Here is an 11,949-nt window from a genome sequence, read left to right as displayed (position 1 = left end):
AAACTGTTGATGCTACTACTAGGTAAGTAAATACAGGACTCGCAGCAGGTGTGTATGCAGCGCAGGTGGTGGAAGCATCCAGAATACATGGCAGTGTGCAAGCAGCTGTGTTGTCTGACACAGGCCCCAGTATATTCTCATGCAGGCAGCGCCCCAGCCCCGACTGCTGTGTGATCTCCCCTTGCCCCCTGTTTTGCTGAGCTGGCCCTGCGATGTGTAACACAGTGAAGACAGAGGCAAGAATTTAAGCCTGCCTTTGAGGGTGAAAACACTTAGTTTTATGCCCAGTGGTTTAAACAATTGTGTTCCTGTCAGACGTAGAAGGAGCTGACACTTCTAGCCTTGAAGCATTTCCTTGTTGCGGTGTTGTTGGTGTGGTCCTGTGACATCTTTAAGCCTGGCGTCACGGTGTGCAGTTAGTTATCTGTGAGGCTGGGTGTCTTGTCAGTTTGTGCACTGAGATTTCCCCAGCACTGGGATTGCAGCATGCTCAGTATCTCTCCATCAGAATTGGGAAGATAAAGGTAGTATGTTTAGTTATTATTTGTTCAGTAACCTTTTTTCTTTTGCAATGTTTGTGTTAAAAAAAAAAAAAAAAAAAAATCATCCCTGGGTGGTGTGGCTGTGGGCAGATGCAGAGAGGCCCGCCTTACACATGAGGCAGCTGGGGTTCTAGTGGCTGAGTTTATATGGGGCTTGTACTTACCTGCTGGTGTACTTTCTTTAAAACAATTTACGATAAAGAACAAAAATAAGAGGGGTGTTTGGTATGTCTTGCCCCCCCTCCCCTGGGCCACTCTGATCTCGGGAAGATCCCCATTATGCCTCAGCCTCCGTGTCATGAGTTGGGTGGTTAAGCATCGCTTCGTGATTCTTGCCTGGCTGAGGTGGGAAACGCCACTGACCATACAGACACATTCCTCATCTGAATCCTAATGCCCCCTTGGGGCGTTCCTTATCTGAATCCCAGTGGTGCGGTACCGCTGTCACTGGTGTTTCGAAAAATTGCAGCAGATTGGGGCCAGGATGGAAAATTACTGTCGTCTCCACCCCTACAAACAGCGGTCGGTCCCAGGGGAGGCCGTTTGGCCTGGATGTGGCCTGTGAACGGCGTCTCCCTCCGAGCAGGATCCCTCTCGGAGCTCGCCAGCGCCCAAGGGTGCAAAGACAGGAGGGCCCAAGCTGATGATGGAGCCTGGCTGATACCTCCATGCCTTAAGGCACGAGCCTTTGCCTGCTGAGAAATGCAAAGGCGTTTGACGTATCTCCCTGAACTCGAGGGGAACTTTTGGTACATAGCTTTTGTACACTTGTATATGTATCTCTATACATCTATCTCCTTTGTGCTTCTAGGCATGTGTGTGAATGGGTGTGGGCACCTCGTAACAAGTACAGAATGAATGTTCCCATCTTGGCTCTGTAATTAACTTACTGTTGTGACTGTAGTAAATACTATTGATCCACTTTGATAAATTAGTCCATGATTAAGTGCTGCTAAAATCTTGTGTTTGCCCTTAGCTATAAACTGTTGTCCTAAGCCCGAGACTAAGATCGGCTCTACCTGCACCAAAGTTCTATTAAGAGTTTAGAAGGCAAGGGGGTCCACTCTGAACCTCGTGACACAATAGGAGGGTCTCTTTTACCCTTTTAAGTCTTTAGTCTCTGTGTACATTCCAGCTTAATTTTAATTTGATTCTTCTTTGTGTTACTTACCTACATGTGAACCTTGCCACCAATCTTTGTGAAGTTACACTCCCACAAAATCACATTAAAACTATTTTGCTAATACCTTTGGTGTTTCTTTAAGCGACCTAAACCACTCACTCGTGACAGGGTTCATCCACAAGGATTTTCATTTGAAAATACAATTCACACAAGTAATCTGTTCAAAAGGATAAAGGCTTTATTTTATATTGTTGAGAATAAAATGTGTAGCTGTTTTTTCTGCTCCCTTTCTGGTTATTGGTACTGCTGGAGAAGATGGGGTGTTGTCATTGGCACGTTGGCTAAAGCTTATTTGACACTGTTGGTATTTTAAATTTGCTAGTGGCTGTATTGCTCCAGTCAACTAGAACGAATGGCAAACTTAGCTCGGCTTCTGTGGGGAACGTGATTGGAACACACCAAACAAAGTACACGCAGTTAATTTGCTATTCTTTTTATTTCCTACCAAAAGAAACTGCTACATTTCCAGAATGTTTAAAAATTGTAACAATTTGTATACATTAATGAATAACAGTTACAACTTCTGTGTAGCTTTAAAACCAACATGGCAGGTTGAAATCTGTACTGATTTCTGTTAATTGACTTCACCTACAAATGCCATTTAATGGTAGTATCACTGATGTTTTAAATACAAAAAAAAAAAGCTCATTTTAAAGGAAATCCAGTAGCTGTTTTAAAATCAGTTTTAACTTTCTGATTTTATTTAAAAGGAGTTGGGCTTCTCAAATAGTTTTAATGGGAAAAACAGTGGTTGCTTGGTTTCCCCAAAGATGTAGACAGTTTACAAAACTGCTTAGACACCAGAATCCCATCTCTTATGAACAGATGTTGCTCTAATCTAAAAGTCTGTGAACCCTCATAGACCAAAATGAGCAAACGTTTTAAACCCTATTTTAAAAATAGGTAACTGGTTTGAAAAGAAAAAAAAATGCATCGGGGTGAGGTAGTAGTCACAGTGCATCCAGAAATATCAACTATAAGGGCTGAAGGGAAATACTTGGAGCAGCCTTTCTGACTGCAGGTGTGTTCTGTGAGCAGCTATTGCAAGGTACGAGAATGCAATCTGACTAGTATGCGTGACACCATATTGCAATCTAAAGCTAGATCACTGGAAAAGTGGCTGCAATGAATATATAACATCTATTGCAATAACTAGACACGTTTTATGCTTGTTCCTGCGCTTTAATGAGTATATACAGTTGGAGCTAGATTGTAGATTTAAGGGCAGTACCCACTTAAATGTCCCATGAACTTGCCCCTCTTTCCATATTGGTTCAATCCCTACAAGCTTTGACTGAATTTCCAAAACTTTAAGAAATGATACTTGTGCAAAATCCCACGCAACTTCCCCTTTATACCCAATGTTCATCTGCCCTGCCAACGAGCCAGCCAGCTCTGGCCCTGCCTGTCTTGCTAAGGGTTGAGCAAAAAGCCCCGGGAGCCAGGTGCTGCACTTGGAGCTCAAACACCAACCACTTTTTTTCTGTTCCTGCCTTTGACTTGCAGCACGTGGCTGCCTGCACAACACTAAGAGGGTACAGGCACGTGCTGCTGGCTGCCTTCTGTTCCTTCAGTTCGTATTTCTGCTGGTTAAATGTATCTGCACACTGATCTTCCTCCTTAGGGTTCTGACTCAGCAGGCAATTTGAGTTTTAAATTTTTTTATTTTTTTTTTTAAAAGCACTTCACTCTTCCATGATAACTAAGAGTCTGACCAGTTCAGTTGGGTATCGCTAAGTTTCTTACCCTGCCTCATACCTCTCCAAATGGTAATTTCACAAAGTTCATCATATCCAGTTCAATATGAGTCAAGGCCAGCTAAAGGAATTTTTTTTTTTTTTTTCAGGTAAGCATAATTACTGTTTAATGCTAATATACATACAGTATATCCTTATTCTGCAATGGGGGAACCTTTTGAAAAAAAGAAAACCAAGATGTTGCAGGAAGGGATGTCCTGTCAAAACGAACGCTGCCTCTGGACTGGGAATGGGAAAAGGCAACTAACTACATTCGAAATCTACAGCAACTCTCATGCATTCCCTTTCCAAAGAGGCTGACTTTTTGCTTCTTAATATACTAGTATGGCAAAAAAATGAAGTGCAATAGCTAATTCTAGTCAGAGGATCTAAATGAAAACATGACAAGCTTGAAGAAATTCAGTTGAGCTGGTGGAAGAATTTTATCTAAGTATCAAGTGCATTATTTTTTTTTTTGCTGTTCACACTTCAGTTATTGCTCAATAACTATCAAAAAGAACAGAGGAATTACTTTCAGTTTAGTTTTATTATAACAGATCTGCAACTACAGCTTATTTCAGCCAAAACATTTTTGTATTCCAAACTCTTAAAAAATATCTACATTAATCATATTTTTCTATTCTTAAAAATAAAAAAAAAAATCTACCTAGCATACCAATGCTGCTACAGCACTTGAAAGGGTGCATTACTTATGTAAATTCTACAGTAAATGTAATTACTCTTGCAGTCATTGTTCTTTCTCCTCTTCTCCTCTGCTGCTTTGGCTTCAGGTTTCAAAAAGTTTGTTAAAAGCTGTTCCAACTTCTGAAACCATGTCAGAGGCAGTCATTGAACGTCCGAATTTTTGAAAGGCTTGGTGGTTAGACTGCCTCGTAAGAGAGCAAGCTCCAAATGCAGCCACTAGAAAGGGATTTTGACTAAAAGGAGAAAAACAAAAACAAAAACCAACATTACAATCTGAACACTCTTGTGTAATTCATAATGTGGTGGACAATTTTTGTACCTATAAGTGTTTGTCAGCATTTTCAGGGAAGTCTCTCAAGCAAACATCTGTGTTTCTTAAGATTCTTGCATTGCAGAGCACCTTTGGCTGAATTTTTTTTTTTTTTTTTTAAACAAGTACTTCCCATGTCACAGCACGTGACTGGATGAGAAACACCAGCAGGGCCGAAGGATGCAAAAGCAAAGAATGCTTAAAAAGTGGGCAAGAAGGTGTTCCATGTCTAGTTTTACCAGTGTGAAACTTCATCCTTTCATTCAGAGGAAGACTGGCAACCTTTTAACTCTTCTTCCTCCCCACATGCTGGGCAACTCAGTTTAGTTTTGTATTGCGGGGGGTGGGGGAAGGATGTGGGGATGCGGACAAGAGATGATTTTTCAACAGGGGCATAATCACTGCTCCAGGGCCTTCATTAGATCAGCTTAAAGGGGGCACCATGACAGCTGCAGACCCCAACGGAAATATTAAGGCACATTCTTAACACTTCCTGTGTGCTTAGGAACTGCCAGAGCGCACCCAGCCCCAGGCCTCGGGTGCTAAACCTCCCCTGGAGAAGGCAGCGCAGCCCTGCCACTTCCAGAGCACCTTCTCACAGGCCGGGCCACAGCAGCTGCTTCTGCTGCCTTACAGCACCAGAGCAGAGGGAGCCAACTGCAGAATAATTTGGGCTCCGGTTGCTGCTGGCTGGTTTCAGCTGGGATAGAGTTAATTTTCTTCTTAGTAGCTGGCGCAGTGCTGTGGTTTAGGTTTGGTGTGAGAACGGTGTTGACAGCACACTGATGGTTTTAGCTATTGCTAGATAACGTTTATATGAAATCAAGGAGTTTGCAGTTCCTCAGACCCTGCCAGCGAGAGGGCTGGAGGGGCACGGGACGTTGGGAGGGGACACAGCCAGGGCAGCTGCCCAGAACTAGCCAAAGGGATATCCCGTACCACGGGATGGCACGCTCAGTATATGAACTGGGGGGAGCTGGCCAGGGACTGGCTGGGCAGCGGTCAGTGAATGGTGAGCAACTGTATTGCACGTAATTGGTTTCCTTTTCTCCCTTCCCTTCTCCCTCCTTTTCATTATAATTGTTATTTATTTTTATTATTAAATTGTTCTTATCTGAACCTTGAGTTTTACATTTCTTCCTGATTCTCCTCCCCCTCCCTCGGGGCAGGGGAGTGAATGGCCAGCTGTGTGGTACTTAAGTTACCAGCTGGGGTTAAACCATGACAAAACCTGAGAAAGCTCAGCCTCAGCTGTAGCTGGGACAGAGCTGCCTGTGAGTCACTAAGGACCTACTGGCTCCTGTGCCAAGTAAGAGTTTTGTGAAGGATCATGATACAGAACACAGCCAAAGCAGAATGTGGGTTTACAATTAGGTGTTACCAGGGCAGCTTTGTGTATCTTTTCCTTGAAAACAGCAACTGCATACACTCATCAAGGTGCCAGAGTTCGCACTTAAGCCATCCTGAGAGTCAATCCTGGATGCTCAAATATTGCCGTGAAACAAGAGCTGTTGCAAGGCTTCTGGGCTCAAGACAGTTAAAGTTCCTATTTCTAAGGTTGCTGCTACACAACCAGTTTGATACACACTATAATCCAAAGACATCACCTTAGCATCCTGTCTACTTAAGTAAACAGGGGAATCCTACCTACTATGCCATTAGTACCCCTGAAAGCCAGTACAATCTTAATGTTTCGAAATCCTGCTCTGCAGAGACCTGTTTTATAAAAGCAGAGCTGACCACATGCATGAAAGGACTGGCTGGACTGCCTGCAGTGCAGCCTACAAGCTGATGCCCTGATTCACTAAACCAAAAAAGCTCCTCCTTTCCTGAAATACATGAGGTAAACAGGATTGCTACAGCAGGTGTTTGAGAAGGGTCACCTTAACACCACCACAGGAGATACAATGTATTGCTGATGCCAATTATACTCTCCCACTTTTCCTTCATCTATAAAATAAATGAGTTTCTAGGCAAGCTGTTTGGAAAAGCCACAGGAGCCCAGGACAGGACAGCCTGGAGAAAATGTGCTGTGTTTGCTAATCTCTTCAACAATTTAATACCGATCTGTTCTATACCATGCAAAAAAGAAGTCACTCTTTTAATGAAGTAAAACAAAATTCCTCCTTTAGTGGCAGCTGCGATTTCAGGTACACAATCAATCTTGATTTCATTTCTCACTGTTAGATTTCAGAATTTTAAAGTCTGGTTCAACTGGTCCCTCATTCCTCCTGGGGGACCAAGTGCAGTTGCTCTTGCAGTAAACGCGAGCACAGAGTAGTTAACTCCTGTGGATGTCTAACCATGTGCACCTGCATGTAGCATGCAAAAGACAAGAGACCTCCACTCCTCGAGCTTCAAGGGCTCCTTACTTATTGGGAAAGGGATTGTTGTTTCCTAACTGCCTGTGTCAGGTTCCTTTCAACTTTATTTAAAGCAGCTACTTTCACAGAAAGACTACATGACTGTATGGAGCAACTAGTCGGACAGGAATTGACATAATTTGACAGGAGAGCCAGCTGCATGTATGACCAAACTGGACTGCCACTTGGCCTTAAAATGGCTACCCTCTTTGAATTGTATTTTACTTCCAAGTTTCCACTTACCTGCCCCAACTGATTTACTTTGGTACACTGCAAGAGGGTTCACCAAATTACAAAACCAACACTAAATGACACGCTTTCTGAACTACAGAGATGTTGCTGCCAGTGACTACCACTTATTTATTCTTCATACTTTCTGCCTACATCCGATTGTTTTGAAAACACCTACCTCATACATGTATGTCCTGGGGAATCGATCCAGGTTCACCCTCTTCTTCTGCCTCAAACTTGGGAGATGCTAGATTACTGAAGAGTTTGTCGTATTAAAATTGTATCTATTATGCAGACTGCTCTAGAACACCCTTACATTTTTCAAAAGTACATGGATACCTTAGTTCCAACAACTTCCATTTCATTTGGAAATTTCTGTAACAGGTCTACAACAGCTGCCACAGGAGAACACAGACTCACAGGAATTAAAGAAGTTATTAATTAATATTCATACCCATTTGTTTTTTCTGCTCCAGCAAGAAATGCCCAGTGTGCTAAGACTCCAAGAGAACCAGAAAGGAGGTCCCCCTGTCCACCACATCTTCGGCTGCTTCCTTCATGACTGCATACAAGTACTATGAACAGACAAATCAAAAACAAAGTCATGTGCGTTTTTTCTTCCATTTACAATGATATCACTGTAGCTGTGAGGGTTAACCTCTGAGGCACACAGCAATTAACAGGTGAGAGATTAATCACAGGCAGCAGCATATGCCGAAATACACTATTCTTAAAAAAAAAATATTATTGCATTAACATTTTAAAAATACTTTTGTAATTCCTTTTCAATCGTTTACGAATAACATCACACAATGTATATGCTTTCTCCACTTCACTCAGCCTGCACGGAAGATTCAGTCACTCATAGGTTTAGTGATTCACGTGAACTGATGCTGCCATGATGAGTGATCACCCCAAACTGGACCAAGTACCTCCACAAAGCCACCGCACAAACACAGCTCTCCAGAGTCTCTGATGTTCAGAGTTTTCAAACGTAAACCAAGGTGTTTTACAAAGAACAAATGCAAAATAGAACTAAAAATCTCAAATCTTCTGCCGTGCTCATGAGAAAGGTGTTTTACTGAAAACAGGCTTTTCCTTGGCCTTTGTAAAAACTATGCAAAGAGAGAGTTCTCAGCCAATTAACGTGTTCTCAGCATCCACGTGTGTTTCTGTCGGCGGTGTCACTGTGGATAGGCTCTGTCAGAATATCAGATGCTACATTTCTCTTTTAAATATACAAAGGACCTTGGGCAAACTGATCTTTGTGGAGTTTTAACTGTGAAGAACATGCAGATGTTTTCACTAAATTTAACTCCTTTGTTCTCCACTCTCAACAAGCCCAAGCAGATAGCCTGAAGGATACATAAGGCACACAAAAAGAAAACTGCATCAGTTCTTCTACCCTTCTTGAAACTGTCTTGTGAGTATGTATCTACCCTTAGCTTTCCTTCTTGCTTGGCTCTGAAAAAAAAACAGGAGAAATTTATTTTCCTCTTGGAGAACAGAAGAGCTGGTATAATCATCAGTGGCCAAGTAGTGATCCTTAGCATCTCCAGTCACCTGCTGCGGAGCTGCACAGGTTCAGGACTATGCACACGATCATTTGTGTGCTCCTGAGCACGCCAAGTACACAAGCAAAGTACAAAGCAAGACACTGCTTCGACAACAGCTCTCACCTCCATTTTCTCAAGTCACCTATGCTGGGTTTCTCCAAGGTGTATGAACAGAACAGCCCAGCTGTTTTAGAGGGAGTGCTATCTATATTATTAAAAGGAATTTTTCTCTTACAAAAAATAGGAAAAATCTGCACAAAACTGAAGGACTTGCAGATAAATCTTAAATAGCAGGAGGTAAAAAACTACTTAATGCAAATAAACCCCCTTCCAGTTCATTAGCATAATTCATTTCTGCTTTTTGTTACTTGGTGCAATAAAGAATTGTACTTCACTTCCATTTCCTACCGATTCTTCCAGCAGTAATTGCTGGGCTCATGAGGCCAGGCAGTTGTGCATTTTTTCTGCCACTGAGAGGGCAAAGATTCATTAGTCACCATGAAAACAGTAGACACTGCTGCAGCACTGCCAGCAGTTAATTTTCCCAATCACTCTTCTCCCCTCCCCCCTCCCCCCCAAATTAAGATTCTGGATGTGTTTCTCAGTGAGCAATAGTTAATGTCAAATTTCACAAGTGTAATGCTCTTCTGAGTTAGCTGTCTGAAGAAGGTAGGCCCATTCAGGTGGCATAATTTTGGTTTGGTTTTTTTTGTTGTTTGGTGGGGGTTTTTTTAATACGGTGCTTTGGAGAAATTATCTCTAATTGTGCTACTTTGAAGATGGTATCTCAGAGGATTTTCACTTTGAGGGCTTGAACTCCTGGCAGGAGGCAGGATGGAAATCCTCTGTTCAAAAGCTTTGGGGCCTTCTGACTGACAGCTGAGCACAAGCCCCCGCTTATTAGCTGTATGTCACCATCTGCCACTATTCTGTAGTCCCACAACCTTCCAGTCAGTTTTGAGCTGTACAGGAAAGCAAGACCTCCTCGAACCAGGCCAATTATAATACCCTGCTACAAAAAAAAAAAAAAAAAAAAAAAAAAAAGAGTGGTCTTTTGTTTGTGGATTTTTAAAAAGTAGGTCTCAAATACATGCAGACTACCTCATAGGCAACCACAAAAGCAGACCTTTGTACCTGCACAGAGGTACTGGAAAACAAATCCATGCAATACCTTCAAAGAAGCAGAACTACAGGAAATTCATTTGAATGAGGGGGGGGAAAGGTATAACGCTCAGGCAATTCTTGTGCAGAGGCTCAGTTCCTCAAAGAACACCTCAAAATAAAAGGATGATGAACATTACAAAAGGCAATGGGAAAAGCAATGAAAAACTCCTCTGAACTACACTCACTGTTAAAAGCTTTCAAAATAAAAGAAGGAATCCCACACTACCATCAGGACGAACTGGCATACTGCCAAATCTGCAAGGACAAAGTCTTCCTGATGCTTTTCCCAGCCTTCTCCTGTAACAACAAAAATAAAGCTGCTGTCTTCCCACTCCCCCAAACCCAACTTCCCCCACTAAATATCTGGGACTCTCTGTGAAGACAGCTCAAGCAGTTCTTTAAGGACCCCAGAAGTGACATCCATATATGCTGCAGTGACAACCAGTGGCAATGTTACAAGACCTCGATTACACTGACATGACTGAAGAGTCAGTGATGATGCTGAGAAGACAGGCAGTTCTATTCCCTGGAGAGAAGCAGAACGATGTATTTACATGAGGATACAGTATTTTCTGGCCCATTGCTCAGTAAGACTGTACCACATTCAACCAGGGATGAACGTGTACATCACAAAGCCTATGAAACGTGGTTCTTGGAATAGCTGAGGACACCAAGATGACTGGATGCTGGACAACAGGGTACTGCAAAGACTGAAATCACCACAATGTGTCAATGTTGAAAGGCAGCAACCAGGGCCACTTAAGGTCAATTAGTTTGACACCAGTCCCATTCAAAATAATGGAGAAGTTCACCTATAGTTCAGCCTTAAGACAGAAACACACAGCCAATGCCAGCCAAATTGGCTGTTGGGGCAGGGTGTCTTGTTTTGTTTTTTAATACGTCTGGGCAACCAAATCTGATACCATTATTTCACAGGGCGATAAACCAAGAAAATCCACCTCGTAACAGAGTCTTTTATCGAAAACTATGCAAAATAACTTTCTGAGAACTAACCCCCCCAACACCCACACCCCCCCAGCTCCGTAGCACCTACCCACGGAGCGTACATATACTACCATAAGAAAAGGCCAAATGAAATAAAAATTGACGTAATTGAAAAAATTGCTGAATGAAGTATGGCAAGGAGATCTGCTGGTGTCAGAACCACCACAGTGCTATTCAACAGTTTCAACATAATCTCAGCAATTAAACACCACATAAATATTGCCAGAGCTGTATGCAGCAAATGTAACGCATCCCTCACATATAGTCACCCGTATTTCTTGCTTAGCTAAGCCCATGTAAACAATTTTTACCAAAATCTGAGTGCAACAGAAACAAAAAATTGAGGGCTGTCATACTGACAGAATATTAGAAAGCGGAAATTCAGGAGTTTTTGGCTCCACACAATTCCCCAGACTTCCTAGGTAACTACGTCCAAGTCATTTAGTAGCTCTATGTTTAAGAGATTTCAGGCCATAAAGAAGTTACCATTAAACCCTTTTCAGCACTCCTTGAAGATAAGATAAACATTAGCATCTGAGGCAGCATTCAGCCTATGGTGTCATACTTAATTATACCATTACCAGCAGGAACTCCCAGCCCAAACTTTGCTGGCAGATCAAAGCCCAGAACAACCCATTTACAGGTACGGTGCACTTAATTAAAAAAAAAACCAACCAACAGTCTGTTATGTAACTGAAAATAGCTGTCCTCTCTTTAAAGGAAAAAAAAAATTAGGATTTACTAATTTCTCTGAGATCAAGCACTACAAGTTAACTGGGAACCACCAGTTTTGATACGGCTGTACACAGGCAGCCCCACTTGCGACACTAGTTCCCAGACACATTACAGTCAGAAAACAAAAGGCCCATGTACAATACAAAGTACTGTACATCCCTGTGCTCTTGATTCAGTGTTCACACAGTAGTGGAAACACCCCAAACCCTAGGGATTCGGTTTTTATGTTTGTATGTAGAACACAGAATGTGAAATATGGGATAGCTAGTTGAGGCTAAACATGTAATATTGATGATGACAAAGAAGGCCAAAGAGCCTGTATGAAGCGTCACATCTACTGAGACTGCAGACCGAAAGACAGCCTGGAGACTAAAATTAAATTCTTGAATCTCCAATGTCCTGAACAAGTTCTTTTCATT

The 11,949-nt window shown here is 42.3% G+C and overlaps 1 protein-coding gene across 7 annotated transcripts in view; it reads right to left on the bottom strand.

Annotated features, from left to right (window-relative positions):
* Positions 1-587: 587 nt before the first annotated feature.
* NAXD (NAD(P)HX dehydratase) overlaps positions 588-11,949 on the bottom strand; it is a 53,832-nt gene continuing 42,470 nt past the window's right edge. For all 7 annotated transcript variants that reach the window (XM_055702778.1, XM_055702774.1, XM_055702776.1 and 4 more), the window contains 2 exons: positions 7,525-7,645; positions 588-4,399 (listed from right to left, as the gene is read on the bottom strand). In XM_055702778.1, the coding sequence (XP_055558753.1) occupies positions 4,249-4,399; positions 7,525-7,645 (272 nt within the window). In that variant the 3' untranslated portion in view covers positions 588-4,248. The remainder of the gene's footprint in view (positions 4,400-7,524; positions 7,646-11,949) is intronic.

The sequence above is a fragment of the Falco cherrug genome, chromosome 2 (genome assembly GCF_023634085.1).
Source record: "Falco cherrug isolate bFalChe1 chromosome 2, bFalChe1.pri, whole genome shotgun sequence".
In the NCBI taxonomy this organism is placed as follows: Eukaryota; Metazoa; Chordata; class Aves; order Falconiformes; family Falconidae; genus Falco; species Falco cherrug.
This window is presented reverse-complemented; position numbering and strand designations above follow the sequence as displayed.